Source organism: Strix aluco, chromosome 21 (assembly GCF_031877795.1).
Source record: "Strix aluco isolate bStrAlu1 chromosome 21, bStrAlu1.hap1, whole genome shotgun sequence".
NCBI lineage: Eukaryota > Metazoa > Chordata > Aves > Strigiformes > Strigidae > Strix > Strix aluco.
The window spans coordinates 11,958,034-11,983,871 of record NC_133951.1 but is presented as its reverse complement, the minus strand read 5'-3'; the positions used below and the strand labels follow the sequence as shown (position 1 = coordinate 11,983,871).

Below are 25,838 nucleotides of genomic sequence, written 5' to 3'. Positions count from 1 at the left end.
GGCTGCCCAAGTCCCGGGTGAGGGGCTGGAGCAGAGCTGGGGTTCGGGGGGGGCAGGCAGTTGCCACCAGCTTTGGGCGTTAATGAGCAGCGGAGCAGTTCCTGTCGTCAGGAGCAAGACATCCTCATTAGGGAGGCTGCTCAGCGAGAGCGGATTTGGGCTTCTTAATGAATGAGGATTTGCAGTTTAATTAGGCACGGCCCTGCCGGTTTAGCCTTGTGGCCGAAGGGGGGGTGGCGAGGTGGGCACCCGGCTGAGCGGCCGCAGCCCCCCAGGACCCCCATCCCCACGATGTGATGGCCCCAGGCAGCTTGGCTGTGGCTGCTGGTGTCCCCCCAGTCCGTGGAGCAGCTGGGAGCACGCAGGGCAGGGGACAAACACGGGTCGTCCCCCGGCATCGTGCCACCGCAGCCGGTTGGTTTTCCTGCTGTACCTGTGAACCACAGGAGCGTGTTGCCCTTCCCGTGGCTGTCGGCGACCCGCTTTATCCGTCCTACCAGGGCATCCATCTCGCTCAGGGAGGCTCCGTAGATGCCCCTGCCCGAGGCAGGGGGGGGCAGCGGGGGGACCCCCAGCGGGACGTGCATATGGGCCAGCGCCAGGTAGAGGAAGAAGGGGCGGCCGCTGTCGCTGTGCAGAGAAGAGGGGAAGAGCGTTCAGCCGGGCTGGGGAAGCAGGAGGTCACCAGGGTGGTGGCACTGCTGAGCCTAGGGACACAGTCCTGGTGCCACCCCTGCCTCTGCCACAGCTTGAGGGGAAAAACCTCCCTGTGTGCACCAGAGGCTGCAAACCCGCCAGGCACCCGCTCCCCTTGCAGGGGGGATGCTTGGTGCAGTGTGAGCTGCTTCTCCACGGCTCCTGCTTAAACCTCCCCGCATTGTCCACTGTCCTTCCGTTTGGGATGGGCTTGTCCCTTCCTCCATCTCCCGATGTCCCACAGCCAGCGGCATGCCAGCCGCCAGCCAAACACCCGCCGTCGGTGCACCCCTGGCACCCACCTGCCTTCTTCCCCTCTCTCACAGGGCCCGTTCTGGCCCTTCCTCCCCCTCCCCAGCACGCACTCAGCCCTAGCCGGTGATTTTAGCAGAGGCCGAGCAGCAGAAGGACACCCCCACCGACCCTGAGTGCGGCCTCGGCGCTGCCGAGCAGCCCTGGACAAGGAGCACAGCACGTTCGCTCGCCGCGCGCTGCCCCGCTGCCTGTTTGCTTTTAAATCATCAGAGGACATGTCCTGTTTTCTTGTTTACGGCTATATTTATCTCCTCCAACGAGGCCTGCTCTTCCTCAGGGACCTCCGAGGGGAAGGGTGGGATGGCGAGCGGCGGGGAGGGGCCGGATCCCGGGGACGTGCCCCGGCCCGCGCACGCGCCCAGCTCCGGCCACCCCATCGCTGCCTCCAGAAAGCTTTCGGGGCCCCTCCGACGTGTGTTTCAGCACTTCCTTCCTTTACCCGTCACCCACCTGGGGATGGAAAATGAGTAAATCCCATCCTGGCCGGAGCTGCCGCATCCTTCCCCAATGGCACTGGAGCCCTGCGAAGGGTTGTGTCCCCCCGGCTCCCTGCCCAGCCCCTGCAAAACGCTGATGGGGTGCTGATGCATCCCTCGCAAATCGCCGCTGCGAAAGGCTACGCGGCACCTCTCCCCTCGGGATGCCAGAGACCCTGGAGAGGGGAAAGCTGCTTCCCCAGCTCACATCCCTCCTGAGAGCACCGGGTGGGCTCCATCATCCAGACAGACTCATGACCACGGCGTTCAGCTGAACATCCCGCTTGTTTTTCGCATCAACATTTCAGAATTCTCCCGAAAATTGAGCAAACATTTAATCAATAACTTAAGACAAACGCCCCTGACTTGTGCTCCCATGTTTGCTGCGCCCTAAGTGTCCCAGACAGAGCCAAGTTTCACTGCCATGAATTGCTCAACCTTGACACGACTGGTTAAAAAAACACCGAGATGACAAATCCAGTGTTCTTTTGTTGCCCCGTAATGAATGAGTCAGGCAGAGGAAAACTAGAATAAGCCATCAAAGAGGAGAGAAAAGGCAGGCACCTGCTTAATCCTGTTCTCCATGAATGCAGATAACCCCAAAATACTATTTGGAGTTTAAAGGTTTTTCCTATTAACCCAGAGCTCACCTGCTTGGTTTCACAGCCAAAGAGCATCCTCGCAGCCCGGAGGGCTGGGGGTTTGCAGGGGAGGAGGGACCGTTGCTGCCCCGCAGCCCTGGTGCAGCGGCCGGGCCACGCTGCGGCCGATTCTTAGTACCCAAAGGGGATGAATTATAGGTATTGTGCGCACAAAACAGTACCCAGGCTTATAAAGAGCCATTTCCCCACAGGCTGCTCCCTGCCCAGCCCTTTGTTTGCCCCCATTACCCAAACCTTTTCCCCAGCTCACCCACAGGCCCCCCCCCGCCGTGGCCCTTCCCTGGGTCTGTGTTATCCCTGGGTGCAGGCGCGGGACGGGCTCGGGCACGGCTGCCCGGCAGCGCTTCCCCTCCTCGCGCTGCAGGGAGGCGTTTTGCAAAGTCACAGCTCATAATCTGCCAATAATAGGGATTAAAATTACACAACCCGTCAGCAGGGCTTCAGGGTCGTCGTCTCGGAGGAGCTGCTTTGCTCCTCGGGGAAGAGGAGCCCCCGCACGCCTGGGGAAGACTGACCCTGATCCCACGGATCCCAGAGCACTTTATCCCCAAAACGGTTCAAACCCCACGTACGGGGTGAGTTTAAGCACCTCTGGGTGCTGCTCCGGTCCCAGTGCTGGAGCTGCCATCGGCAGCCACGCAGCACCCACTTCCACACCCCCACCAGCACCCCCCACCCACAGAGGCACCCCTACTGCCCACCCCACTGCCGCCTCGCCCCATGCCACCGTGGAGATGGAGAGAGGGACGGGGGACAGATGGGTGGCAGTGATTCACAGAATCACAGAATCATTGAGGTTGGAAAAGACCTTGAAGATCCTCCAGTCCAACCATGAACCTCACCCTGACCGTTCCCAACTCCACCAGATCCCTCAGCGCTGGGTCAACCCGACTCTTCAACCCCTCCAGGGATGGGGACTCCCCCCTGCCCTGGGCAGCCCATTCCAACGCCCAACAACCCCTTCTGCAAAGAAATCCTTCCTAAGAGCCAGTCTGACCCTGCCCTGGCGCAGCTTGAGGCCATTCCCTCTTGTCCTGGCACTGGTTCCTTGGCTCAGGAGACTCATCCCCCCTCTCTGCACCCTCCTTTCAGGGAGTTGCAGAGGGCCATGAGGTCTCCCCTCAGCCTCCTCTTCTCCAGACTAAACCCCCCCAGTTCCCTCAGCCGCTCCCCATCAGACCTGTGCTCCAGACCCTGCACCAGCTCCGTTGCCCTTCTCTGGACACACTCGAGTCATTCAATGGCCTTTTTGGAGTGAGGGGCCCAAAACTGAACCCACTCACCAGTGCCGAGCACAAGGGTAAGATCCCTTCCCTGTCCCTGCTGGCCATGTTATTGCTGATACAAGCCAGGATACCATTGGCCTTCTTGGCCACCCAGGCACACTGCAGGCTCCTGTTCATTCTCTTCCTCCCTCCCTCTCTTCCTCCCTCCCTCCCACCCACACTAGCTGGGATCTCGCTGCAGTCGCCCCACAGAGCACAGCCCAGCTCTGAGGCTTTGACCTTCCTTGTAAATCAGAGAATCACAGAATCATTCAGGTTGGAAAAGCCCCTTGGGATCATCGAGTCCAACCCTCAGCCCGACTCTACAAAGTTCTCCCCTACCCCACATCCCCCAACAGCTCATCCAAACGGCCCTTAAACACACCCAGGGCTGGGGACTCCACCCCCTCCCTGGGCAGCCTATTCCACTCTCTGACCACTCTTTCTGTGAAAATTTTTTCCTAATGTCCAGTCTGAACCTCCCCGTTGGTGTTTAAAGCCGTTCCCTCACTAATTAGCTGTGAGAAGAGACCAGCACCAACCTCTCTACAATGTCCTTTCAGGTAGTTGTAGAGAGTGATGAGGTCTCCCCTCAGCCTTCTCCTCCTCACACTAAACAGTCCCAACAGTGGTTAGAGGGGACGCACCGAAAGGCTTCCAGGGCGAGTCCTGCAGGACGCCGGTGACAGCCTCGGTGGCCTGTCCGTTCTCCAGCGGGTTGGGAATCCAAGCCATGGAGAGCCCATATCTGCTCCCCAAGAACCAACAGGCAACAACCCGTCCCCCCCTCCCAGCACCGCATCGACGTGATGCGCAAGACTCTTTGCAGCGACCCCCGAGTGGGTGGGGCGGCCTCTCACCTCGCCCGGCGGATGAACCGCGCCGCCTCCTCCGCGTAGCGTGTCGTCAGGCTGCTGAGGTTGACGGGCTGTTGGACGATGGTGACATTCTCGAAGAGAGGAAGGGCCACCTCCGTGTAACAGTCCTTCCCCCTGATCCTGCTGGGAAGAGGCCACCCCACACTTGTCACCGGAGCGGGGACCAGCGTGGCAGCAGGCGTGGAGCCCAACTGCTCTCCTGACTTTGCAGAAAGACGAGGAGGGGAGGAGAAAGGGGACGATGCCGATATCCCCATGGCACAGGGACAGACACCCCTCCCTGACCTGCGCCCTGCTGCGGGGTGCACACAGGGGACACTGGGTGCATGGAGCATAAGGGGAGGTGACTGCAGCAAAGGGCAGCTCTCAGGACTGGGGACACCGGTGCAAATACCCACCTCCTCGCGCCAGCACTCGAAACCCCCACGTGCCCCCGTACCTGGCAGCCGCGCCGAGACGTGGGCAGGGTGGGCAGGGCGGCAGGTTGTAGCCAGGGGTGTCCGTGCAGCCCATGTCGTGGCTGTAGGGGATCCCGAAGTAGTAGTCAAAGCCTGAGGGGCAAGCAAGGGTGTCGGCGGGGACAAGGCGACCACGGGATGCTCGGCTCGTCCCCGCTGGCACAGTCCTTACCGCGGAAGCTGGGGTGATGGCGGCCGTGGTGTCCCAGGTGCCACTTGCCTGCGTGGAAGCCACAGAACATCATTTCAGAGGTTAAGAGAACTACAGCCACCACCAGTCATCACCCACGAGGTGCCCAAAGCTCTGAGGGCTTTAATCTAGCAACCAGAAAGGCTACTTTTGTGCTGGCCACATTTCCAGAACGTCTTTTTTTTTTCCAAAATTCAGAAAAAATGTATAAGGTATCTCGTGCCTGTGCAAATCGGCTGCTCCCAGCCTTAAAAGGCTCTTTCATGCATTTGTGTTCAAAGGAGACAACTTTCTAACCCCTCCCAAACAACCAGCTTCATCCTCTGACCTCTGCCAAGCGCCTGCTCCCACTGAATGTGCCGATCCAAGAGGGAGAACTGCAAAAACTGTGGGGGAAAGGAGAAACCAAGGGCTTTTCTGCCAGCGCAATGTGCACAAGCAACAGGACCTGCGGGTGCAAAGGGCTCGCTACCAGCTGGGGCTCGCGCGGGCCGGGGGGACCCACGGTGACAGGAGGGTGCCCAAAGCCACGGGGCCAGCACCAGTGGCATCACCCCGGTGTGGGATGTGGGATGACAGAGCTGCTGTGCACGGGCACGAAAATCCGGTGCGTTCCCTGCGAGTTGAAGCAATTAGAGCTTAAATGGAGAGCTGGGGAGGGACTGGATTTCAGGTAATATCGTATGTTTGAAAATGAAGATTTTAAGCTTGGGATTGCAAAATCCAAGGGGGAGGTGCAAAATCTCTCCCACGTGATCCTTTAGACTTTCCTTTATTTGCCAGTGTTTCACCTAAATACCTGCGGATGGACACGGGCACATTCGACCGCCCCCCGCCATCGCCCCCCACCCCGGACGCAGCCTCGGCACGGCAGGCGTTACCTATAGCCCCCGTGCTGTACCCAGCCTCCCGCAGCACCTCGGCCAGGGTGGTCTCGTTCAGGGGAAGGCCGCCCACCGACGTGACGGCGAAGTTGTGGGTCACCCCGTTGCGTGCCCCGAGGCGCCCCGTGAGCAGAGAGGCACGGGACGGGGAGCAAGTGGATGCAGCCGAGTGGAAATCCACGAACCTAGAAAATGAAAGGACCTTTCGGTCACAAGCCCCTGCGTGGTCCAACGCTGCTCCCTCCCTCTCTGCTCCCCTGCACGTGTCCCCTTCTGCCCCAGGATGAGGGTCTGGAGTGGAGGATGAAGCTCACAGGTCGCAGCAGGGATGGATGGACCTGCACCCCAAGGTGCTGGGCACTAGCCACCCTCCCCGTGCACCCAAAACCCCCTTCGCCTGCCAGGAAAACCCCCTTTGCTGTGGGACAGAGTAACCAGGGATGCTCGGAGGGGGCTGGGGAGGGGGGACAGATGTTACCTCATCCCTTCGGCCGCCAACTCATCCAAATGCGGGGTCTCCTTTGTCTCTGCCCAGTTGGCCCCAAGGTCCCCCCAGCCCATGTCATCTGCCAGGATGACGATGAAGTTGGGCCGCCCGTACGCTGCCCAGGGAGCCGAGAGCCCCACCAGCACCGCGGCGAGCACCAGCACCACCCGCGGGGAGGGGGTCCCCATGGTGCCACCCATGCTGGGGCACCAGCAGCTTCGTCTTCCCCAGACTCCCTCTGCTGCGACCCTGGGGATGCAGCTGAGCTCTCCACGGGCCCTCGCAGCGAAGCAAATGTCCCCTCTTTAGCTGCTCCTGCAGGGCTGGGTCCAGGTGGTCCAGGTTTGCTCCCTTAGCTACCAACCGAGCTGCAACATCTCCTCCATGTTTCGCACCCAGGCACAGCTGATATTCCTGAAGTCGGTGCCAGCAAAGGTGTTATTCTTAGAAGACAAAAACACCCTTTGAAGTCACTGTCACTCTATTTTTAACTTTCCTTCCTTCCTGGTAAATATCTAATTAGACACCAAACCAAAGTGGTATTTTTCCCTCCAGAAGTGTGCTCGATCTGTGGCAGCAGCTCCTCTCCCCTCACCGCAGCCGCAGGGATATTCGCATCCAACAAATGGCTCTTTCCCTGCAGACCACGCTCCTCGGCTCCCCGAAGCGCTGCCCTCCCTTGCTTCAGGAGGATAAATAACTGTCGTGGCTCTGCCTGTGACTGTTGGTCCGTCCTTCACCTTGCACAGCTGCAGCATCCCCTGTGCAAGAGAAACAAGACACAGTCAGGACCTGCCGGAGCCCTCCTGCATCCCAGCCTAGGGCAGAATGCTGTATCCAGGCACCAAGACTTTGCCTTTGAAATTGTATTTTTTGCTGCCTGGCTCATGATGACTCAACTGGAAAGGACTGGAAAAAACGAGTGCCCCTTTCCCGCATCCATCGCTCGGGCTGGGATGGTTTCCCATGGTGCTGTCATCCCCAGGGAGCAGCGCTGCTCCCTCCCAGCACCGTGGGGGGCAATGTGCAGGGCCTTGCCTTCATTTGTAACAAATGAGAAGTTTCTAGAGCTCATTTTTTAAATTTAGTTCTGCTCACGATGCCCCACTGCTGTCGGCGGGTCAGAGCAGGCAGCGCAGCCGCCTTGGGGCACCGGGAGGGACCTGCTCCTGGAGGCAAGAATGCAGAAATCCAGGCAAACCCAGAAGTCAATAAATCCCAGAAATACCTGGGTTTACAGGATTAAGCACATACGGTTGCTTAGGGCAGGATTTGGCCTCCAGGGGTGGAGAAATTCAAGGACAAACACCCCAAAGACCGATGGCAGAGATGGAGCCGTGAAATACCACGTCTTGAGCACAAAGTTATGGCCAAAGGGAGATGAAGAGGCAGAGATTTGCCAAAAACCTGCCGAGCCCTGTGTGAGGAGCTCTGCACCGGCCATGGGGATGGTGTGGGGACCAGATGGGGACAGCTGGGGGCCAGTGGGACCCAGCTGGGACCACCACTGCAGCAGATGTCCCCAGCTGGTACCAGCAACCTTGGAGGAGGAACATGCCACGGAATTGTCACACAGCCAAGCAGGACAACATCCATGAATTCAAACTGGGAGGGCGAGGAGAGAAGCTGATGCTGGAAAACAAAAGAGAAGGGGACAGGAGGAGGCAGGAGAGGGAATACGATGAGCCCCATCTGTAGGCCAAGAGGTCTGTAGCTGGCAAAGCAAATTACTCCCAGGTTTCGCTGTTCACATCTTTAAAAGCCTTGGGCTGTCGCTCAGATCAGCAGTTTCAGGACTGCAGTGATCAGGGGTGTGATTCCATTTATAATTCATAGCTCAGAGCATCAATTTAGAAACTTCCATCCGAGGGCCTTGAAGCTCTCGGTACATGAATTCAGGGGGGTGGGATGCGGTGGGTCGGTGACTTGAGCCGCGGGTGGGGGCTGAGCTGTGGGAGAGGCTGCATGGCCCTGCCCAAACGAAGTGCACGAGCCCAGCTCCCGTTCTGCACCCTAACTGCAAACCCACAGCTCGTCCCTCATGCCCTGAACTGCCAAAGAGCAAGAAGAATCAAGGTTAGGACATGTTTGATGGTGGCTAAGTCGCCTTTATTTTCCCATAAAAAAAATCCCTTTGCAGTTTCTTTGGAAAGCCCTTGGGGTTTCTTTGGGGGATGGGTGCTTGAAAGGAGCAGCCCTGCTTCAGTCCAACACCCCCATGCAGGGGCTGAGCCCGGTTGGACTTGAGCCACCAGTTACACAGGAACAACGTGGATTAACTCGGGCATGGCCTGGGGTGATCTCAGCCCCACCTCAGCCCTCTGGCAGGGCTCTCCGCAGGGGGATGGAGCAGATCACCCAGCACTGGAATCGGTTTTGGGGAAAAAATAAAGCGACAAAGTTCAGCTGAGCCCCACATAACCATCCCAGCTGAGCCGTGCCCAAGGCGGGTGATGTTGAGGCTTTCCAGGAAGCCACACCACGTAATCCCACCCTCCGGCACCTTCACCAGCATCCAGCAGCTCCTGGGCCCCTTTGCCAGGCTGAGCACGGTCCCTGCACCGAGCCCCAGCCCCTCCGAGCATCCTCCACCCATCCTGTCCCCGGGGGGTGGCCCTGCACCACGCAACGTGCACCGGGGACCCCCAGTTGGCACCTGCAGCCACCCAGAAAAACTGAGAAAAACCCAAGGGAGCCAAACCTGTGTTCACCCACAAACCTCTGTCCTTTCCATTTACTTTGGGGAGCGACGCCAGGACGACACGGCTAACAAAAACAATCAAAACCATTTTCAAAAGACACTCTCTTCTTTCTAAATTACAGGGGAAAGTCATCCAGGGCTGAAGTTTATGCATTAGAGTCAGACAAAACTTCTTGATCTCTGGTGCTCAGAGGCCATTTGAAGGAGAGGTGGATCACAGCCTGTGGAAGGTGGGATGTGCCGGCCCAGCTCTCGCCAGCCTCCTGCAGAGCCGTCCCCATCCTCCACAGCAGGTCCCAGCCCCAGCACAGCACCAGGCCGTCCTCTGGAGTCGACTCCAGCACGCTCTGCTCCCAGCTCCTTGGTAGAGGCACCTCTCCAACCCTTTTGATCTCGGATTCCCGGGTGAGCCGGCTCTGCGCTGCGCACGTCCTGCGGCAGCACCAGGGCAGTTGTGGGGAGCCTCCCTGGGACGAGCCCCGTTTCCCCCACGCCAGGACCCACGGTTCAGCAGCAACTCTGTTCCCCTATAGCTTTGCTACAACATGCAGAGCTGAAGGACCATCTTTCAGCTATTTTTGCAAAAAAAATTAAGCGACGCGGAAGAGATTCCCCCGGGCTGACTATGGTGGGAGCACGGTTGTTGCAGCACCTCACTTGGTGCCAAGCAGGACATGTTGCGTCGGTGGTTACAGCTCGATGAGCTGCCTGGGCAGAATCACAGCCAAGGATTGAGGCCTCCAGATAACCGGCACCGGCACCGTGCTCCTTGCCGGCATCGCTCGGGCCGGACACTGTGGTCATGGGCTTCACCGCACCCACCTTGTACCAGGGAAGAATTAAACGAATAAAAAAGTGCATGTCTGCAAGCCAGACAAGGCGGTTCACAGAAAGAGAGAAAGGGATAAGTGGAGACCAGATAAACCAGTTTAGAAAAGCCCCAAAACCTCTCCAACTGCTGCTCAGGACACCCTGGGGCTGGCCCCAGGGCAGGGCAGGGGAGATGCCTCCTCCGCTGGGGGATGCCACCGCCGGCTGTGCCACCACTGAGCGGCCGTGGTCACCCGCCCAGTGCTGGGAGTATCTGTCATGTATTTATTACACATTAACCAGAAGTTTACAAATCTTGGGGCCAGCACGATCATTTTCACATTTTTCACATTCTTTCACATTTTCACGCCTGCCTGGAGAGCAAAACAGCAGCCGGAGCCCGGAAAAACCTGCTGCCCTTTGAAGCACACCCGGCTGTGCCGAGCTGTCCCCTGCCAGCACCCGGGGCTCACACCCCACCCGGGGCATCACAGCTCTGATCTCCGGCCCAGACCCGCGCCGGCAGGCCTGCTCTTCTGCCAAAAGCCCTCCAGACATCCCCGTCCGGCTGTGAGGAGCGGGGAGATAAGGACACAGCAGGGGATGAGAAATTCAAACTGGAGTGGGCACCTGCTGTTATCCCAGGGCCGCCCTGAGGGCTCCCAGCATCACCCCTCGCATCAGCCAGGCTGAGTTGGGGAAACTGAGGCAGCCACAGAGAAGCAAGCGCTCGAGCTGTGTGTGGATCCCGCAGCTGCTGAGTGACACAGGATGGGGACATGTCCCCACGGCGTGGCTCGTGGCGCTGACCCCAACCCCACCGGGGGATGCCCGGCCGCAGCCTGGAGGGGATGAACAGTGGCACATCCCAGTAGAGACAGCCGGGCTTTCAGAGGAGAGAAAAAATAAATCCATGTTTTGTTTGCAAATTAACCACGCACGGATATTTTTTTTTTTTGATACGAGCACAGCAAAGGGCAGCAGGTGCCTTGTGAGGGGTTTATCCATGGGGCAGAGGCTGCCCGAGCTCTGTGTCTGCCCTGTTAGGCCTCCTTAGTCCCGGCATGTTTACCAGCAAAGCTCTGTTCCCGGTATAAAGTCCTGACAATGCTCTGAACAGAGTCAAGACTTTATTCCAGGAAAAGGTTTTCTACTGGAATAGTTTATACTAGTTCCCCTAACAGAATAAGCAGCACCGACAAAAACATAGTTCTGCAGATTTACTAGGATTTCTGCCAGCTCCTGAGACAGGAGAATGTTTTTCACCCATCTAACTGCTAAGTCTTTCAGAGAAAACATTACACATGCCGAGCAGGGCTGGGCGAACCCCAGCAGAATAAATGAACTGGAAGTCCCTGACCATCCGGCGGCAGAAAGCAGGGGCCCGCGCTCCCTCTCTGTTTGCAGCCCGCCCTGTTTTCCAGCTCCTGGCTGATTTATGCCCGCTGACGGGACGCTTGCTTTCCTCTGCTATGGTTGATAGAACCCCCAAACACCCCCCCGCGCACCCGGGCTGGGAGCGGTGCAGAAGCACCCGGGAAGATGGAGAAGCAGGTCCTGGTGCAAGCGGCTGCCTGGCACAGGCCAGACCCACCCAGGATGTGCCGAGGCAAAGCGTCCCGGCAAGGACACGGCCAAGTCCTCTCTGAGGCCGGGCTGCAGCAGGGGAAAATCCCCCCAAAGTGGGCAAACAATATGGGGGGGAAAAGGATTTTACAGCGGAGCTGGGAAGCTGGTGAGGCTGCAGCCACCAGCCCTGTCCCTCCCACGGGGCCCCTCCAGCCCCCATCGCTCCCCAAAGCCTTATTGCACTTGGAAAGCCCGAAGGAATGAGAAGGTGAAGCAGAGACAGATGCAAAGTACTGACAAGAAATACCAAGGAGTAAATCGCCTTTGTTTTTTCATGCCAAAGATATTTGCATTCTTATTTCTCCCCTGGAGGCACAAACCTCTTTTGTTGTCCCATAACCACTTGCACTGTCGCTGCCAGGAAGAATTACAGCTCGGGGAGGGTGACCCATTCCCAAGGAAAAGCTTGTGTAACGGGATATCGGCTCTTCGAGGCCAGATGAGGTGGTTGGCCTCTACCTGTACCCCTGAAGGGCATAACCCAGCGGAGGAGGGGGTTTCCTGCAGGACGGGACGATACGAGGCTCCCCAAGGACACATCCTTGTGTCACACATGGCTCCCCATGGCCCCAGCGCCTGCATTTGAGCTTGTTTAGGATGGGGCTGCGAGGGGGGAAGCTGCCAAAACCTCCCTGCGAGGACAAGAGCACCAGCAGCTTGCTGGAGGCGGCAGCCGTTGGAGCAGCATTGCCGTGAGAAACCAGCAGCAGCTTTCTTGAAGTGACCGAGCGAAAGCAATAGCTAATTTGCCTGATTTGTCAGAAGTTTGCAGAATTTTGCCTCCGCTGCCCACTACCCTCACCTGCACTGCCCATTGTAAAAAAAAAAAAAAAAAAAAAAAAAAGCCAAGAGAAAGGACTCCTGCCAAATCAAACACAGCAGCCCTTGCTGACGGGTGAGGCACTGAAGGAACACTTTAACCCGGGCAGCTTTTCCAGGGGTACAAACCAGAATCACCAGATTCCACTTTAACCCAGCAAATTTCAGTGGGGTCCTGGGCCAGTGCGGGAGGGTGGGCGAGGAATGGCCTGGCCACTGCCTCACACGGAGCCCTCTGCTACTACCTGTGGGCAAAAGTCACTCGCCCATGAGCCCCGAGGAAGGGTGTGAGGCTCCAAAACCTCCCCCGCAGCGTCCGTCCGCGCCCGGCGCATCGAAGCCAGCACCGGGTGGTAGCGGTGGCTGTGGCACAGCGAGCCGGGAGACGCAGCGCTGTCAGTTTTTTCCTCTGTTGTACCAATTTTAGGGAAATTTAGGGGAAACCCTAAAGTATCCATCACTTCAGCTCCATCCCCCTTTGCTGAGTGCTGCTGAGCCCCGTGCTCTCCATGCCAGATGTCTGACCCCACCGCTGCCTTCCTCCCCCATCCGTGAGTCGGTCTCGCCTGCTTCCAGTTTGACTCAAAAATTGCTACTTTTTAAGTTCCCTACATAAAGGAGATGTTCTCCCCTAAAACTGCAACGTGTGCTGCCCACAAGGATGGAGCACCGAGGGGTCAAGCGCACGGCGCACAGGGCTTCAGCGTGTGCTCAGCCCTGTCCCAGCGGCTCCTGTCCCGTCCCCAGCACCTCGCCCGGCACACGGGACGGCGGCTGCCTGCTCCGCTGCGAGCCCAAACCCGGGATGCTCCTGGCACCGTGTCCCGCTGTGGGCCCAAACTCAGGATGCTCCCAGCACTGAATCCTACTGTGAGCCCAAACCTGGGATGCTCCTGGCACAGAATCCCAGCTGTGAGACTAAACCCAGGGTGCTCCCCAGCACCATGTCCTGCTGTGGGCCCAATCCCCCGGGATGCTCCCAGCACCAAATCCCTCTGTGAGCCTCAAACCCAGGATGCCCCCGGCACCGCAACCTGCCGCAAGCCCAAACCTGGGATGCTCCTGACACCGAATCCCTCTGTGACCTCAGACCCGGGTTGCTCCCAGCACCACGTCCCACTGCGGTGGGACAAGGGAGGGGGGAAGCAGACAGCCGCCCCCCAGCCGGGCTGCCCAAAGGGCCTAAAGCACGCGGGGCTCCCCTTTCCCCGCGCCCCAACTCGCACCCTCTCCTCCCTTTCCCATCAGGAAATCGAGGCCATTTCTACAACCCAAAACCTCAAAACTTCGCCACCAAACCGTCCCCAGAACCCCCACCGGGACCCCCAAACCCGCTCCCGGTGCCGCTCCCCGGCAGTGCGGTGGGGGCTCCCCCACCCCCCCCCTTCCGAACCCGCAGCGCTCCGGCAGGTGCCGGCCCGTGGGGGGGTGGGTTTGGGGGGTGGCAGAGGGGCCGTCGCGGGGCGGGGAGCGGAGCGGGGGGGGGGGGGGGGTCCCCGCGGCAGCACCGCCCCTCCCCGCCGCACACGCGGAGCCGGCGCCGGGGCGAGCCGGGCCCAGCGCGCACATGGCGCTGCGGAGCCGCCGGCGGAGACCGGCTGCAGCCGGTATATAAAGGGCTGGGAGCAGCGCAGAGCCACCGCCGCCGCCGCGGGCAGCGGGAGCAGCAGCGGCCGGCGGGCACCGGGGCCGCCTCCTCCTCTTCATCCTCCTTCTCATCGCCTTCCTCCTCCTCACCGAGGGTCGCCCGCCCGCCCTGCCCCGGCCATGGGCAGCCCTTAGCCCCGCCGCAGCACCCAGCGCCGCCCGGTGAGTGGAGACTGTGTGTGTGTGTGGCTTTGTTTGGCTCTTTTTTTTAAAAAAAAATTATTATTATTTTTAATTTTTTTCCTGCCTTTTCGCTTCCCCTCCCCTTTTTCCGCATCTCTTTATTTTTAGCTGGCGGCCCCGGCCGAGGAGCCGGTGCGGCGGTGGCGATGCAGAAATCAGGTCTGAAATGTTCGGAAAGTGATGCAGGGAAGGGGGGGCCACGCCGGGCCCCTGAGCTCAGGCATTTTAATTTTTAATTTTTTTGTTTTTCCCCCAACGTCATTTAATTTTTAAACGTACACAATGTACGCCAAAGGTTTGTGGTTTGGGTTTTTTCTTTTTTTTTTTTTTTTCTCTCTTTCTAAATAGCGTGCTTCCTTCTGATCCAATCTCCCCCCATTCCTTATGCGGTGACACAGGGATTCGCTGCAGCCCCGTTGTTTCTCTCGCGGGGGGTGGGGATCCAGGCACTTCCCACAAAGTTTAGCTCCCGCCGGGGCACACGGGGTGGTCCTGCTGTGCCCCCCGCCCTGCCCGGGCTGCAGCAGAGCCGCGGCGCGGGCAGCACCGGGGGATGCTGGAGCCCACGCCTGGCTCCGTCCCTCGGCAGAAAAGCCCCCACGGGAGCCGGGCACCAGCCTTCACCCACCACGCAGCACCGCAGAGGGGTCAGCGGGGTGATGACACACACCTCCCCCTCCGCTCAGGGGACCCTTGGGGGGGGTGGGCCCCTGCATCCCCCACCCCCGGCAGGCTCCCGTGGGGCCGCTCGCGGGTCCCCGGTGGGTGCTGGTGCCGGTGTCCCCGGGAACGCGCACGCACTCGCCTCGGTCCGCCGTGAGAAGTTCCCCGGTGGGATGGGGAAGCGCTGCCGGAGCCGCTCTGGCTTCCTCTGCTGCCAAAGTCGTGCTGATGATCGGCGGTAGAAAATGGAGGAGGGAAATGCCTGGTGGCTGCCGGGGCCGGCGGCGTGGGGAGGAAACGCGCCGCCCGCAAGAGCCGCAGGTTCACGCTGTGCCCGGGACGCGGCGGGCGTGGGGCCGGCGACAGCCCACGGGGCGACAGCCCACGGTCACCTCGCGGTCCCCTCCCGGCGTGGCCGCTGGGAGCCAGGGCTTGACCCCGGGACCGTCCCCGTCCCCCCCGCGCAGGTGTGACGGTGCTCGGGTTCAGCAAGGAGCACACCCCCCCCCCCCCCGCCCCCGCAGGACAGAAACTGCCCCAGCGCATCCACGGGACACGGGTGACACGGGCAGGGCCAAGAGACCCCCCCTGTGCTGTACGGGGTGATCCCCTCCAGCCCCCCTGCTTCAGCCTCCCTCTGCCCTGGGGGTGGCGGTGACCCCGAGGGCTGCAGGGGACAGCACGGGGAGCTGGGGGAAGTGGGGGTTACCCCCAGCGACTGTTGCCAGGCTACTGTGTTGTGCCCTGGAGCAACCATTGTGGGGGGCAGGCAGGCTCCTGGCACCCCCAGTGCCAGCGGCTGCCAGGTGGGTTTAGGGCACCGCAGGCTGCGATGGTGGTGGGTTGTGTCGTTGACCGACCCCGCAGCAACTGGGGGGGGGGTACTGAGGTGTCAGCGGGCACCCCAGGCCAGGCGGGGGGTGGATGGGTGCTCCTGGGGTGTTCCTGTGGCTCCCCCAGCCCGTGCTGGGTCCCGCAGCGGATCTTTCCCCAACTGCATCCATCCACCCCCACACGCTGAAATACAGATGACGGCTCCCAGGCGCTGGGTTTTGCTGATGGGAACAGCTCGGCCGGGTGCTGAGCGGAGGGTTTCTGGTCCTGGGCTCAAAGGGCACCAGCAGAAACGAGCCCCGTGGGGTGACAAAGGCAGAAAGTTCAGCCCAACTCCTGCCTTTAATCCCTCGGCAGCACAGGGACCGGCTTAGCGGTGCCTTAGGGATGTTACAGCTTCTAGGCCGTGCCTCCTTCAGCAAAAATCATCTTAAACTGATGCCTGGCTCTTTCTCCCCTCTCTTCCAGATCAAAAATGACTGTCAAAGCTGTAAACATGCCGTGCACCACTCCAAATGTTTATACTAAAGTGCCTGACGGAGGATGGGGTTGGACAATCGCTTTTGCTTTCTTCTTTGTGGAAGCTCTAACGTATGGCATTATAAAATCATTTGGTGTCTTCTTTAACGACCTGATGGAAAGCTTTGATGAAACCAACAGCAGGATATCCTGGATAATATCCATATGTGTGTTTGTACAGACCTTCACAGGTAAGAGTAACGGGCGTTCGGGCGCGAGTGCAAGGGGGCTGTTGTACTGCTGACTCAGCATATGTGGACCCGGTACCTGTGACTTTTTGCGCCTCTAATGGCTCCATTCTAAGTAAAAGCCATAAAGCCCAGAGGCTGCATGCTCCTGAAATACCAATTAACGGCTGTCTCAGCCCGGCAGTCCCGCTGAGCCCCATCTCGTGTCCTGCTGTGTGGTGCAGGGCCGTGTCGCTGACCCTGGCCCAGCCGCTCAGCTCTCACCAGCAAGGGCTGAAAACAAGAGTTTTGAACCCTAACTCTAGTGAAAAGAATTAAAAGTAACTTGAGCCTCACCGAAATCCACTGGTGTCTGTGGATGTTGCTGCAGGTTAGTCCCAAGCTGCCACGCACCCGTCATAGTCTCTTAGGATTTTTTTTTTTTTTGGCACATCCTGAATGCTGTGAGCTGTGCAGTGCTCCAGGGATGGCTCCAGGGTGATGCTCTGCTGTGTGAGGCCAGGGGAGGTGGCATGTCACAGGGACCAGGGTAGGGGTATGAGAAGAGAGGAGATGGGAGCTGGTGAAGTTGCTGACTTGGGTGTTGACCACGGCTCTCCTGCTCTCCTGCCCATCCAGCTCCTCTGTCAACGGTCCTCAGCAATCGCTTCGGTCACCGCTTTGTGGTGATGGCTGGAGGGGTGCTGATCAGCACCGGCATGGTCACCGCCTCCTTTGCCCGCACTGTTGTGGACATGTATGTCACCATTGGTGTCATCTCTGGTGAGTCGTCCTGTTCCCGTACCCGCCAAACGCTTCCTGCTCTCCCGCAGCTTCCTGCAAGCGTGGCGCTGGCCGGGGGGGTCTGACTCCCCATGACACAGGGAGTGCTTGAGAAATGCTGCTGCCCCTTCTGAGCTGAGCTCGCCCTCCTGGCAGAGGTGCTGAGCTGGGCTCAAGGCTTGGCTTTCTGCCCTGGCTTACCCTGGGGACCACACAGGGACTCGGTCCCGCAGACCGCTGCGCTAGCGCGGCTGCACCCATCGCTTCTCATTGGGATCGCTGGGGAGATGAAAACTGTTCACGGGGTCAAATCCTCTAACCTCTCCCTGTATCTCTTTGCCTTTTTTCTGATACTTTTCCCCCTCTCCAATCTGGCCTCGTGTCCGTGGCCAGGAGCTTGCCTCGCTTCAGGGAGCAATTGCTACAGGCTCGAACTCTTTAAAGCAGATGAGGTCCTTGAAGTGGACCCCACTGGCTGTTGGGGAACAGAAGGCATTATCTAGCAGATTTGGGAGGTTGGGTCTCTTGATTTTGTTTTTTCTTTCTTCTTTTTTTTTCTTTTTCCCCCTCCAATTTAAAAAAATAACATTCTGGTTTCCCCAATGATTTTCTTCCAGGATGACTTGCTGAGTTGGCCGAAATGATACTGTAATCTCGCCACTGGGAAAGCTGACTTAACGTGTTCTTGCATCGGTGTTTCCCCCTCCCTTACTTGTTGTTATGGCAATTTTTGGCATTTATTCACAGGCCTTGGATACTGCCTCTCTTTCCTCCCGACTGTCACCATTTTATCACAGTATTTTGACAAAAGACGTTCGCTGGTCACAGCAGTGGCATCTACAGGGGAATGTTTTGCTGTTTTCTCCTTTGCACCAGGTACAGTGCCCGAACGTTGTGGGTTCATACGTGCGTGCCCAAAGCACAGCGCTGCTCCAGGCCTTTTCCCAAGCAAATGGGAGCCAAAGACCATTGATACCAGGGTGCTCGTGACCTCCCCGTGAGCTGCTGAAGCCCACAGGTGGTTGCTCACGTAACCCAGGGGCAGAGTTACAAGCAATCCTAGAGACTGGTCCAACGATGCCTGAGCCCTCCCTGGCATCGCCTGCCAGCGCAGGATGTGTCTCACTGATACGCAGCCCGTCGGGTTCCCTATATAGATCTAGCAGGCTAAAAATAAAGACTGAGAAACTCCCAGCTATTTAAAACACGCAGTGCACGTAACTGCTCCTAAAGGTTAGTGGGCTTGTGCTTAGCACGGGCTGCCGAACTGCTCCAGCCTTTTGGGGACCTGTCCCCGGGGCAGCACGTCCCTGTCGCTGCCCTGTCACCGGCTGTCCCCTGCAGTTCAGGTGCTCTGCTGTGCACGCTTGCTTTCAGCTAATACCCGTTGCAAAGCTGCTTTGAGTGCAAATGAAGGCTTGTAATTAAGCAGTGACATGCACCTTTGAGTAGAGCTAAGAGACTTCCTCTAGTAGCTGGTTTCAGGGTGGGGTCAGCTGAGAGAGGAAACTCGAATGTTGAGTTTGCTCTCATTCACTAAAAATAACACCACCTTCATCCTCGTGCACCCCAAACTCACTGGGACCTCAGAAGTGGCTACCTAGAGGGTAGCTTCTGCTAGCCAGATGTTAAATGCAACTCCTAGCTCTTCACTGCAGCTGATGGGAGGAATGTGGGTGCCGGACCCCCGGGTGGCCCTGGGCAGGATGGACCAGGAGGGACCCCTGCTCAGCCTCTGCAAGAGCTGAGGTGCTTGGGACCCTCCAGTGAGAAAGCTCCAGTTACTTCAGTAGCTGTAAATTCAAATAGCTCCTTGGTGTGTAACTACAGGCTTTTTTTAGTTACACTTTCTTCCTCTTCTGCCCTCTTCCCTCAGCAATTACTGCTCTGAAGGAGCAGATTGGCTGGAGATACAGCCTCCTGTCTGTTGGGGTGCTACAGCTAAGCATTGTCATCTGTGGATCACTGCTGCGACCCATTATCATCAAAGAGCAAGAAGAAGTGAAAGCACAGCCTCCGGAAGAGCCCACGGAGACAAAGTACATGCTTGAAAATGAGCAAACACGCACCTCAATAGAGTCCATAGACTCAGGAGTAGAAATAACTACCTCACCCAGCAATGTGCCTGGAAACACCAAAGCAGAGCCGAAAAGTGAAGAACCAAAGGAAAATGTGCAGATACTTATTGAAAATAACAGCACCCCTCCAGAACCAAAAACCAAACTACTGGACTTTTCTGTGATGAGAGACTATAGCTTTATCTGTTATGCATTCTTTGGCCTGTTTGCTACCCTGGGCTTCTTTGCTCCCTCCCTCTACATCATTCCCCTGAGTCTCAGCCTTGGCATCAGCAAAGACCACTCTGCATACATACTGTCTGCCATGGCGATCGCAGAGGTCTTTGGAAGAATTTCAGCTGGCTGGGTTCTCAACAAAAAGCCTATCCGCAAGATCTACATCGAACTCATCTGCGTTGTTCTGCTGTCTGTAGCGTTGTTTGCCTTCCCTTTTGCCTCTGAGTTCTGGGGCTTGATGACATGTAGCATATTTTTTGGGTTCATGCTCGGAACGGTAGCAGGCACACATATTCCCCTCCTGGCGGAAGACGACGTGGTTGGCATCGCAAAGATGTCTTCTGCGGCTGGAGTCTACGTCTTCATACAAAGCTTAGCTGGGTTGGCTGGACCACCCCTTGCAGGTAAGTCTAAAAGTTTCATCTTGGTTGGTTTTTTTTTTTGGTATGTTTGACAGCTATTGGTGCTGATCTCTGTCTAGAGAGTGTTCTGGCAGTGCTAATCTCAGTACTATCCTAAAAGCCCTGCAACTAGTATTAGGAGACTCTCAGAGCCAGAAGGCTGCTGCAATGCAGCTCTGCAGAGTCCCACAGATGAGGCAGCCTCCACTGAGGAACCTCGGAGTGAGGGAAAATACTGCAGTGCTACCCTGCTCCTCTTAGAAACCTAAACCTGGCATCACTTCAGGCTCTAGTGAAGAGCAGAACGGAGTTGCTCTCACTGTGCGTGTGTTTGTGCCATACGCTGCAGAAAGGTGAAGTCTCTATCATAACAAATAGATGCCTGATGCGTCTCGGGCTTTGCATCCCTGCAGTGCCCAGAGGCTTCTGACTTGCCTGAGATGACACTACGTACCCCTGAACGCAGTGTTTTGACTTGTTTGTTTTAAGGGAGCATCTGTTTGTCATTGAGCATCTTTTGATTGCAAATAAAATGATGCAGTGGTACCCAGATTAAAAATCCTGTAGGAGGGATGGATGGGCAAGGGAGAGAGAGAGAGTTGGTTGTGGCTAACTGCTGTGAATGTGTTTTCTGCAGGTGTCTTAGTGGATACGACACAGAACTACAGCTCAGCCTTTTACTCTTGTGCTGCTGGCATGGTCCTGGGTGCTGTGTTTCTGTCCCTGGTGAGACCGTGCAAGGCTGGGCTGTGCCACCGCCAGCAGCAGCGCGCAGAGGAGAGCGCGGCGGAGGTCGTACCGGAATTACCAGATGACTTTATTGAAATGGATATTGGAAAAGCAGAAAATTCAGGAAAAGGCTGTGATAGTATGGCATAAACAAAACCGGTTCCTTCTCCATCTAATGTACTCGGCGTAAGACTGGGGGAAACGTCAGCTCTGCTCCACGTTTTAAAACTACATTCTGAAGGGAATGTGAAATTTTAAATGTGAACAGTTGCTACCGACTTTTTTTTTTTTATTAGAAAGAACTTTTTTTAACCAACAATGGAAAGCTCCATAGAAAATACAGATAGCCACATAACTTCTGTCTAGCATGAAGATGTGATGCACACTCCTGCGTTCTTGATAACAAGCATAGGTAAAGGTTCAACTGATCCCAGAAAAACTGAGAACAGCCGCAGCAGAAGCAGCTCAGCCTCTGACTGCCCTTACCCATCTCCTATCACAAATTCCATGCAGACAAGAAACCGATGATACAAACTGGAGACGAGCATTTCATACGCCACCAGTAGCCAACTGAATCTTCTTCTGGAAGAATATGGACTCATGTTTTAGATTTGAGGAGGAGGCTAGGCTAGATAGCTGACTTAAACCATTGCTAGTGTTCTTCTAATCAACTTGAACGTCACAAATGCTGGGAAATAGGAGGCTCCGTATGTCTTTATGGCCAGTTATTACTGCACATATTTCATAAGATCATTTTTCTTCTCCTGATTGGTATCCTTAGGACTGTTTTCTATTGATAGTCAGATCTGATGTACTGTTTCTAATTTAACTAGTATTTATTAATTTATTCTAAGATTGTTAAAGGAGGTTATCTTAAATAACTGGAGAGGAAAAATCATCTTTTGCATAACGGAAAGCTGTCCTTACATCAATCTCTTCAATACCTATCTTGTATTGCTAGCTTGTGAAATTGTTGGGAAACTTACTCTTACAGCATAGAGTGTAGCTGTTTTTAATAGGTAGGTCTTAGGTAACCCAGTTGTGATTTAAAAAGGAAAAAAAACCAAATAATAAACTACAGATCCAGCATCTCTTTCCATAAGGCCTCAGCTGGTGTCACTGGACCCAGCTCTGCTGCCATAACTAGCCCACTCCACAGGGAGGATTTGGCCCAGTATGTCTTAATGTACCCGAAACCTTCGCTTACAGGTGCACAAGGAAATCTTGGCCGTATCACCGCATGAATGTGGAAACCCCCACGATACCCGGCCCCTCGCAGCCTGCTCCCCGCATCTGCCAACTGTGTGGGCATGGGGTGGCTGCTCTGAGCTGTACCCCCTTCCCCAGCTCTCTCTGCTCCCCCAAAGTCAGCAAGAGGCTTTTTTTTTTTTTTTTGCTGCTGACTTCAGTGAGAAATGAACCAGAGCCTGTGCACATTGAAGGCATGAAGGTTAGGATAAAAGACAACGTGCTAGTTGTTCATTTAGTCTTAATGGGAGAGATTCCTACTCACGGTGACACAAGCTTGCTTACCCCACCTATATGCATCTTAACGCCTCTAGGCAACTCAGGGGGACAAATAAAACAAGTCTGTTTTGGTTTGGAAAAAACCAAACCAACATTTCTGTGTATTTAAGTGGAAGTGGTATCATACATTAACTGCTATGCTGACCTGTCTGTATTTTACCAGCCATAGAAATGTGGGACAATCTGTTTAAAAAAAAAAAAACCAACAACAAAAACCAACCTCTTTTTGGGAAGGTGCTTGATTTGTTTTTTCTGTCTTAAATGTCCAAAAAAAAAAAAAAGAAAAAAAGAAAAGAAACAGGCACTCTTGCAACCAAGTGGCTAGAGCAATTCATCCTCACTGCCCGAGACCTGCGGTCTCGCGTCCTTCCTCTGCCTCAGCACTTTATCACGGCCAGCAGAACCTCGCTGTGTTGCACCCAGGACTGGAAGACCCCTTACTGAGAACTAAAGTTTTGTGAATCAGTGAGTAAAGAACGAATAACGATGTTGCATTAAGATGTGCTTTTTATTTATTGTTAATTTATGATACTTCAAGCATTTTGGTAAATGTTCTGTAGACTATAATTGTAAGATTATTGAAGTCTTTGTGATACGAGACCTCACTACAGCACTTTGCTATTACAACTCTGCTTGGAAGTGGAACAAGGCCTCCAGGTTTTGCGTGTGTGTGTAAGCTCCCTGTTCTGCAGATTTGCGAGGTTCTACTGTAACTTAATTTTTTTTTTTACAACAATTTCCAATACAGATCAAATAATATGTTTGTCACTGACCTCACAGTACGTTTCTGTTCCTGTCTGTGTCGCGGCACGAGCAGGGGAGCGAGTGAGTATGTGTGTGTGCGGGCGCAGAAGACCCAGAAGCCAGGCTTTAATGCGTTCAAAGCAGGATTTTCTGACTTGTTTGTAACGTACCTAGTGGACTCTGGAAATACTCTAAAACACTGAGTTTTGCAATAAACTTTTTCTTTTTTTTTCTCCTTTTTTTGTCTTTCTTTTTTTAATAAAGAAAATGAAAGAAACTTTCCTCCTCTCCCTCTTCTCCATCCCGAGGGTGAGGCTGGGGCGGGTTGATGCAGGGTCTGGCCGCCGTTTCCCCTGCCCGAAGGGCTGGCGGCAGCGTGGCCATCACATGCCACTTCCTCAGCCTGAAGCAGCATGTTTGCTCTGCGAATTGGGCAATCCTACGCTCTTCTAAAGGGGTTGCTTGGAAGCTGGTAGATGAGTGCTGACCTCAAGGGTACTCTTGTAAACCCTTACCCGGGGAGGCCTGATTAGAAGGAGCCTTTTCTTCTGCTGATTGGTAACTGAATTGGTGGCACTTAGGAACATTATCCTCGTGTCTTCAAGAAGCACGCAATCATGTAATTATTTTATCATCTCTGAATTGCAGAATACTTTCTTCATGCCAGACTAGGCGGCTCATGTATCAGAAATCAAGCTACTAAATAGCAGGATAGTTGCACTAAAGGGCAATTTTCTCTCCCTCAAACCTTATTTCTTTTCACACCCTTCCCTGCTTAGCCCATAACTCCTAGCATCATCAAACCCTACAAGGGGTAACACTGCCGTGCTGCTTAATTCCAAATGTCAATGCATGTATTAGACTTGCAAAAGAACTACTTGTTGAAGGAATCATCATGCCACTGATACGTATTAAGTGCAATTTGTTTTCATTATGGTTGCAAAAGTCCTAGAACAGAGGTGATCACGCACGCAAGCGGCGCAGACTTAACACAAATACCAAAGTCCCAGGAAGATAATCTGTCTCCAAATTTGACTCTGGCTCAATTACAGCAGTGAACAAACATTATTTGCAACAGCTTCCTCAAAAACAACCTCCCCAAAAAACAGAAAAAAAAGGATTACAAAGGCTGCACACTGTTCACATAAATAAAAGCACGTAAAACTGTAACACTATCAGATGTCTCCCTGCGCAGAAACAATTTGGGGTAATTTTTCCCACCTGGTTTAAATTAATTGCCCACAACCTCCTCTGTTCTCCTGCTACAAAGGCATTAAGGCCAGAACAAAATAGGATAAGAATACTTATTTTTATTCAGAAGCACTGTATATCTACTTTGTACCAGTAAATAAGAGGGCAACGCAGGGCAGAACTCGCTTCTGCAAGCCTTGGTATTCCTCTCAAAAGTGGTTGTATAAACTCTTGTAGTCAATGAGGCCAGTGCCAGTCAAATGTAAATAAAGGAAATTACACAAGGTCAGCTTGCAGAAGGACAGAAAGCCCTCAGACCGTAGGTATCTATCCTTTCCGAAGCAGAAAGGAAGCTGTACAGTAGGTTGGTTTGTTGTTTTGGGGTCTTCTAAAAAGAGACAAAACCATTTTTTCCATTTGAAATTAAAAGGAAGGGCAACCTCCTGTTCTTCTTATTTTAGATAAGCCGACATCAGGTACTTAAGGGGACAAATGAATCTTTAAAAATAGCTAAACTGGTTTTGGAAAAAAGTAAAGTAGGTGCTTACAAAACAGCTCGAATGTTTTAATGCTTCCCTTCAGATGTTACTTGTTAGCATCTGAGATCATAATTTTCCAGCTGCCCGTAGTAAACATGACCTGAATTTTGACGGTGACGCAAGCCCAAGCAGCAGCCTTCCTCCCTCCTCTTCAAAGCTCATCTTAAAGGTGCTTCACAGGTTGGGTTTGGAAAAACATCCCTTTAACTTCTGGCTTGGTTTGAAGGCTGAGAGAGAAAGCACTGCTGCCCAGAGGAATTATTTTATACTTGATGTCCACACCAAAAGACAGGAGCCCTGGTTCCCCCCAGCACACCGCAGCGGCAACGCGTGGGAAAGGCTCCCAGGCATCCCAGGGCGCCGTCAGTTCGAGAAGGCGGTTTGCAGCCGCCATGTGTGTGTGCCTGCCCCGGTCCAGGACGCCTCTGGGGATCCTGGCAGCAAAACACAGAGCTTTCCTCTCCCCGGTTTCACTCACATGGACTTTTACTTGCAGGATTTGCAAATTCATGGCTGCGCTTGCATAAAGCTTGCTCTTGCAAATTGCAGTAAGTCATCTAATAAATCAAATGCAATCCCCCACCCTCCTTCCTACTGCAGCTGTCAAGCTCCAGTTACAACAATTTGTGGTAAAATATTACTCACCAGCACTTTGGCCCGTGTGAGCAGCTCTGCCTCTGTAAAGACAGCCCCCTAAATCACTGCTTTGTCACAGAAGCCACAAGCATAACCAAAAGACTTATTACACGCAGACATTATGAGAATAAGGCCGAGGAGACAATAGTTTCCCCCGCTTCCTTTTTGTCAAAGCTTTCATTAATGTTGTGAACGTCTTTTTCTACTTTATCCGCTGCCGGCTGCTTGCCACAGTCAGCCTGGCAGAGAAACGGCCCAAACCAGCCCCAAAGAGCCTGAGCAGCAGCGAGACCAAGTCAGGCGACGGCAAACTGGGGTGCTGAGCATCACCCTGTGCTCCTGCTTCAGCGACCTGCTCTCCCCAGCGATGCTGGTACCCCCCTCCTGCCTCTCTGCTCCGCTAATTCGCTTTCATCTCCACCAGTTTGCGCTTGTGCTATGGGAAGTTAGCAAAATTCGCCTTTTTAAGTATTTCAAGCGCATCAAGGCTTTTGCATTTTGCTGTTGATGTGGCTGGTTTTGGTTGGGTTTTTTTTTGATGTTGCAAAATGAGACAAAGACCCAAAAACATCAGTGGAGAGCAAAGGCCATTTGGGAAGTTATACCTGGGCTTCGAGGACGGCAGGGGACAGGCATGGGGGGCCCTGGGCAGCCAGCACCAACATTGCTAGCGAGGCTTTCCATTCCCACTGCTGCCCAGTAACAGGGTGA

The 25,838-nt window shown here is 55.1% G+C and overlaps 2 protein-coding genes across 3 annotated transcripts in view; one reads left to right on the top strand and one right to left on the bottom strand.

Moving 5' to 3' along the window:
- Positions 1-15,203, bottom strand: part of ARSG (arylsulfatase G) — a 28,098-nt gene extending 12,895 nt beyond the window's left edge. Inside the window, exons 1-7 of one of the 2 annotated variants that reach the window (XM_074847142.1) lie at positions 14,906-15,203; positions 6,303-7,072; positions 5,822-6,009; positions 4,923-4,970; positions 4,732-4,843; positions 4,275-4,415; positions 434-630 (exon numbers count right to left, since the gene is read on the bottom strand). In XM_074847142.1, coding sequence (XP_074703243.1) covers positions 434-630; positions 4,275-4,415; positions 4,732-4,843; positions 4,923-4,970; positions 5,822-6,009; positions 6,303-6,511 — 895 coding nt within the window. In that variant the 5' untranslated portion in view covers positions 6,512-7,072; positions 14,906-15,203. The remainder of the gene's footprint in view (positions 1-433; positions 631-4,274; positions 4,416-4,731; positions 4,844-4,922; positions 4,971-5,821; positions 6,010-6,302; positions 7,073-14,905) is intronic. The other variant, XM_074847143.1, reaches the window with a different exon arrangement.
- SLC16A6 (solute carrier family 16 member 6) lies at positions 13,709-22,996 on the top strand. The gene is made up of 6 exons (XM_074847144.1): positions 13,709-14,079; positions 16,066-16,307; positions 16,923-17,066; positions 17,814-17,942; positions 18,943-19,764; positions 20,399-22,996. Exons 2-6 carry the CDS (start codon positions 16,073-16,075, stop codon positions 20,638-20,640), a joined length of 1,572 nt encoding a protein of 523 aa, XP_074703245.1. The 5' UTR covers positions 13,709-14,079; positions 16,066-16,072; the 3' UTR covers positions 20,641-22,996.
- Positions 22,997-25,838: the final 2,842 nt, after the last annotated feature.